General features: G+C 44.8%; 1 protein-coding gene across 2 annotated transcripts; it reads left to right on the top strand.

Annotated features, from left to right (window-relative positions):
• Positions 1-1648: 1648 nt before the first annotated feature.
• irx5a (iroquois homeobox 5a) lies at positions 1649-5255 on the top strand. 2 transcript variants are annotated; one of them, XM_079216865.1, is made up of 3 exons: positions 1649-2084; positions 2995-3400; positions 4113-5255. In XM_079216865.1, the coding sequence occupies exons 1-3, from the start codon at positions 1842-1844 to the stop codon at positions 4799-4801; spliced, it is 1338 nt and encodes a 445-aa protein (XP_079072991.1). In that variant the 5' UTR covers positions 1649-1841; the 3' UTR covers positions 4802-5255. The 2 variants fall into 2 exon arrangements, with proteins under 2 accessions (XP_079072991.1, XP_079072990.1); XM_079216864.1 differs by having other exon boundaries at positions 1649-2099.
• Positions 5256-6059: the final 804 nt, after the last annotated feature.

Genomic DNA, 6059 nt, shown 5'->3' with positions numbered 1-6059 from the left:
TATATGTTTCACCCCCAGCAACGTTAATCACTCCGCATCAAGCAAACTAGGATCATTTAATTATAAAACTATTTAAATTACGAGTTGACTTTTTAATCAGGAAATAAAATACTATAATAACAACATTAATAATAACATATTTTTCCCCTGGGCTATGGCATAACACGCGTCTAATATGTATAATATAGACCTAAACAAGGTAATTGCCACTAACAGTGCAAGCATATTAAATAAATAAGGCTATCCAATATTTCACCAATGAAACGTATCTGCAGTGATCAAATGAGATTACATCCACTGGTCCGGGCGGATTTGGTGTAGTTGGCACTAATCTGCCCTGGCTTGAGGGTTTATGACTTTCTGGGAGTGTGTATCTGAATGGTTTATTCCAGGATCTATGGAGAAAACTATTTAGCCGTTGCCACAGTAAATCGCCCAAACGCGAACAATCTCAGCACAATAAATGTCGATAAGGCGAAGTTTGTTTACACACAGCAACTGTTCTTAGAGATATGCTCGACCAGCTGCTGTTTGCGCCATCTTACTTTTACTTTTTTGCAGTTGTCACATATATCTTACCAAAGTAAAATTCGTCAGGCGTTAGGAAAGTCGACGTGCACAACAGTCGTAATCCATTTGAAACTCCCGTTGCGGATTTTAACACGAGGTGCGCGGAGATCACGGAGCACCAAGTCTGTTGATTTAACACACACACACACACACACACACACACACACACACACACACACACACACACACACACACACACACACACACACACACACACACACACACCAAATTACGACTTTTCTTGTTGTTTTTTTACGAACAAAGAAAGATTAACAAAAAAAAAAAAAAAGAGAGCACAGCAGTGAAGCGCCTTTTTAATTCCTGCCGGGTATCTTGCAAGAGCCCGTTTCCCCACATCCTGGCATACAACTGACGATTTGTTATTGATCAAGTGTGAAAGTGACGGCTTCGTAAATGGGAGAAGAAGAAAAAGAAGAAAGTTGGGAGTTGACAGACTCGCATGATGTCGCCATCCAAAAGGGGGGCTGCCAGGCGCACTTGAGACTCACTGCAACGAGCTGGTTAAGGGGGAACGTAGAGAAATAGAGAATGAGACGGATTGTTAGTTAATGCGAGAGAGAGAGGGAGGGAGGGGTGAGGAGGAAGTGCCAGAGAGAGAGAGAGAGAGAGAGAGAGAGAGAGAGAGAGAGGGATAGAGGGAGGGAGAGAAAGAGAGAGAGAGAGAAAGAGAGAAACAGAGAGAGAGAGAGAAAGAGAGAGAGAGAGAAAGAGAGAAAGAGAGAGAGAGAGAGAGAGAGAGAGAGAGAGAGAGAAACAGAGAGAGAGCATGGATTTGGGCAGGGCTGTGGTTACCCAGCATAAGCTCGCCTTTTCCTTCGGTGACTACACCCCGAGAGGAGGAGCGTAGTACGCGTCAGGATCCTCAATTTTTCAACTTAGCATCTTGGCAGGACATTTTCCCAAGCAAAGCCCCCGTCCGACGGGTAAAAAAAAAACTTCTGCGCAGGGCATGAGAGCGAGGGTGCAACTCAGATAAGGAAGGGAGCAACAGAAAAACACAACCGACGGACAGTGGCTTGGCTGGCTGGCTGGCAGCGACCACAAATAATCCACCCAACACCTAAGCCTCTCTTTATTTAGTCACTTTTACTTTTTTTCTTCCCCCCCCTTCACCATTGTCATTTAGGAGGGGGGACGGGCAGCTGGTCTGCAGACACACGGCTCTCTCTATGCGCTCCGACAGCAGCGCATGAGAAAATAAAGGGAGGAAAGTGCGCAAGTTAAGTGGCTTAGACTCTCCGGGCTCCAGCATGGCGTATCCTCAGGGCTACTTGTACCAGCCGTCCGCTTCCCTCGCCCTGTATTCGTGCCCGGCGTACAGCACCAGCGTGATAGCGGGACCCAGAACCGAGGAGCTTGGGAGATCCTCTTCGGGATCTGCTTTTGCGCCCTATGCCGGATCTACCGCGTTCAGCAGCGCCTCGCCGGGCTACAACTCCCACTTACCGTACAGTGCGGACGCAGCAGCAGCTGCCACATTCACCTCGTACGTGGTGAGTAAACTAAAGGTGATTATTCAATCTAATAGCAAGTAAACGCGGGGATGTATTAACTCGTTATAGAAGAGGGAAATAGCCAGTGTGCATGCGGAGCCAGGCGATTCAGAGGGAGGTGTGCGTCACTGAGCAGTCCGTGGATATGATATTACAGACTGTCAGGTCCAGGAGACGTGTTGTTGAGTACACACAAGTCATTTAGCTGTGTTGTGTGCTGTTAAGAGGTTCTTCGGGAAATTATAGGTTATTTTCTTTTAATGAGAAAGCGTGGACAATGCTTCGCCGAAGCTTTATGCTCAGAACTGACGCCGTGTGATGGCAATTTAGGTCACTGCATATCTCCTGTCATATTAGTTGTGCTAGTTGTAAAACTGAAATAATGCAACTTTGGACAAAAAACAAACAAACGGAGGAAAATTGTTTTGCAATTGTTGTTGTTTTTCCTCATGGCAGCACACATAACTCATTGAGACGTGGCTTTACAAAGACTAGTCCCATTAGAATAGGCAAATAAGCACAAGTGTGAGGCCCTTTGTGCATAATGTAAATACGTTATTATGATTGCAAATTGTAGGATTTTAATGGCGAGAATAAAATCGGCTGCCTGCTGACATAATGCAAAACTAATCATCCAAATGCATATATATATATAGCGACGGGGATTTCAAATACCCAGTCATGCTCTAACAAACTCCATACGCATTAACTTCAAACTTGAACTACTGGATTAAAGCGAGTGTATTCGTGTACGTGTGTGCGCGCGTCCGTGCGTGCGCACGCGGTAGTTCGCGCGCGCGTGTGTGTGTTCATGTTTGTGTGTCCTTTTAACTATTTTTGAAGCAGTCCAGAAAATGAATATGAGCGAACTTTTGACACACTTTTAAATACATATGTTTCTGTATCACAGGGTTCTCCCTATGACCACACCACGGGGATGGCCGGCTCAATAGGATACCACCCTTACGCAGCACAATTGGGCTCCTACCCTTATGGTGACCCGGCGTATCGTAAAAACGCAACGCGGGACGCCACCGCCACCCTGAAGGCCTGGCTCGGCGAGCACCGCAAGAACCCCTACCCGACCAAGGGAGAGAAGATCATGCTGGCCATAATCACCAAGATGACCCTCACCCAGGTGTCCACCTGGTTCGCCAACGCCCGGAGGAGGCTAAAGAAGGAGAACAAGATGACCTGGACCCCCAGGAACCGGAGCGAGGACGAGGAGGAAGACGAGAATATTGATTTGGAGAAAAACGACGACGACGAGCCAAGCAAGCCCACAGACAAGGGAGACTCCACAGACACAGAATCAGGTCGGTGGTGTGCAGAGAGAGAAAGAAAGAAAGAAAAAAAAGGCAAACGAAAAAAAAGAATCATCAATTTTTCATCGCAGTCGTTTCCACTCAGGGCGTAAAATTGATTGCTGGTTAATGGTGGTATATTATTTATAATGGGACAATTGCTTTAAATAATAATCACCTTGAACTCCCCTCGTTTGACTTCTCGGGGGCTGAAATTGCTGGTGACGCAAAGTGTTTAGCAGTCAATTTATCTTTAACTGCATAATAAGGATACAGCTGGTGTATTGCGCCGGGTATTCGGCAAAAAAAAATATCGCCTTTGAATGCTCATTATATTCCAGCTTTGAACGGTTGCTGAATGCTTATTATCGGCATAATGTAATAATATTAAATACTGAAGAATTTATTTATTTTTAAATTAAAATAGTCAACTCACGGTATGCTCATACTTTAATTCCTATCACTGTACTCTTTCATAATTATGGAGAGCAATTCACTCACCTCTTTTTTTTTTTTTTTGGACATCACAATTCTTTATGAGGGCAATTCATGGCATGAGCTACTTATGTTTTTTTTTGTAAGGGAAACGTGCATAAAGAGCCTAATTATGTCCACACATCCGATCACAGTTTGCATTGCTCCGCAAACACATGTTCCAGTTTTTATCAACGTTTGAATGTCACGCTTATTTGGCACTAACTCATATTCTTTATTTGTGCTTTAGATCACAAACTGCTGAACCCAGGGGACATCGGCTGTGACAGATTTAAAGAGGAGAGCCATAGCAAAGACACGGATCCCCTTCTGAGCGACTCGGAGTTAAAAGACCCGGAGGAGCGGACTACAGAGCTGCTGCATCCGGATTCCGCGAAAGCAACCACTTCGTCTCCCTCGGCGGGGCCCCGGGGGAGCCAGGCCGCCGCGCTGCAAGACAAGCCGTCAGATTTGAGCCACGCGCCGGGTCCGGTGACCAGCAACGTGACCTCTGTTATCCACTCGCCCCCTTCGGCCCCAAAACCCAAACTGTGGTCCCTTGCGGAGATCGCCACGTCCTCAGACAGGTGTAAGAGCCCCGGGTTGGGTCAGAGCGCAGTGATGGGCAGCAACGCGTCTCCGTCCCGGTCCTCCCCTCACTGCCCGCACCCCAACAGCACGGTGCTCTCCAGGCCCCTGTACTACACCTCCCCCTTCTACCCCGGCTACACGAACTATGGGGGCACTTTTGGACATCTTCACAGTAACCACGGCTCGGTACCCACGGGCTCCACGGCACATTTCAATGGATTAAACCAGACTGTGTTAAGTAGAGCAGAGGCTTTGGTAAGGGAGAGCCAGAAAGTCAGAAGCCACACGCAGGTAGATCTTTGTAAAGACTCCCCTTATGAACTAAAGAAAGGTATGTCACACATTTAATACCTGATTATTTTCCACTCACCCCGCGGACTTTTATTTATTTATTTTGTGGTTGCATTAAAAAAAAATGATGATGATGATGAATGAAAAAGAACAATGATGAAGCAAATTCTGAGAACGGTTATTTTCAGAGGAAATGCTTATCTTCACATTTTTAGTTTCTGAATGGTTAATCCTAAAGTGTAAAGAGAATGGTCTTACTCGCTGCAGCCGCCTAAGTCTATTTGTATTAAAGACTAACATGTATATTTAATGTAGCATTTTTGTATTTAAAATGGACAACACACTATCTTTGAAGTAAATTATGGAGAAAAAAATATATGCTTGTGCAGCGATTATTTTTGGTGAGCCATTGGCTTTGCCTGATATGTGTCAAAAGTGCTTGAAAGCCAATTTATCTACACGAAATATGAATTAAATTTTGCACCGTGACAGATGTTTCTATGGTAGTTATCATTAAAAAAAATGGCAGTGAGAGCTCTGACAAACTTGAAAGCAAAGGCCTACATTCATAAGGGTGTTGGAATATCTAAACAATAAAAAGGTGCAGTTTCGTTTTGGGTCGTGCAAATATTCATAGTTTATTTTTTTTTTGTGACTGAAAAATGTTGGAAACAACACGGAAGTAAATTTTGGTCAATGGCTTATCACCATTATATTTTTTTCTTTGAATACACCGAGGGCCTCTTTTTACTTGAGCGCGTTTCTAAAAGTGGATATGGATATAATAACAACACCGAGGCGCAGTCATTTAACCCAATTACCTAGCGTGTTTTATGCAGAGCAATCAGGTGGTGAACTCCGGTAATGAGCTCGATTTTATGCCAAATTTAGAGCTCATTACTATTTTCCAAGGCGTGGCAAAGCTGTTAAAAAGGACGCGACCATGCATTTAGAACATACTGGCCTATTATATCATTAATGGAGAGTCTCTTTAATGGCGCGTTAGATGTGCAACACTGTTTGGAGGAAAGGCAGAGGCAGGCCGGTTCTGTTGTGTGTGCAGCCGGTAGCCAGGCGCTGTCCTAACTCTTCCAACTTCTGCAGGTAGGTGTCACACTTGCTCCTAATTTCAGGGGGACTCTTTGTTAATCCGTCACGGAAACCCATCCCTGATCAAATGGCCTGGTTAAAGGGAAGTGGAGCCAATGGGGCACACACGATGATCACAGTTATTATGAGGATTATAGCAACTTTGACAAGTGGATAAAAAAAAGAAGCACAAATTACATACTTGACCGACATGCAGAAAAAAGAA

The sequence above is a fragment of the Taurulus bubalis genome (genome assembly GCF_910589615.1).
Source record: "Taurulus bubalis genome assembly, chromosome: 4".
Taxonomy (NCBI): Eukaryota; Metazoa; Chordata; class Actinopteri; order Perciformes; family Cottidae; genus Taurulus; species Taurulus bubalis.
Note: the sequence above shows the minus strand (reverse complement) of the source record. Positions and strands in the feature narration are given on the sequence as shown.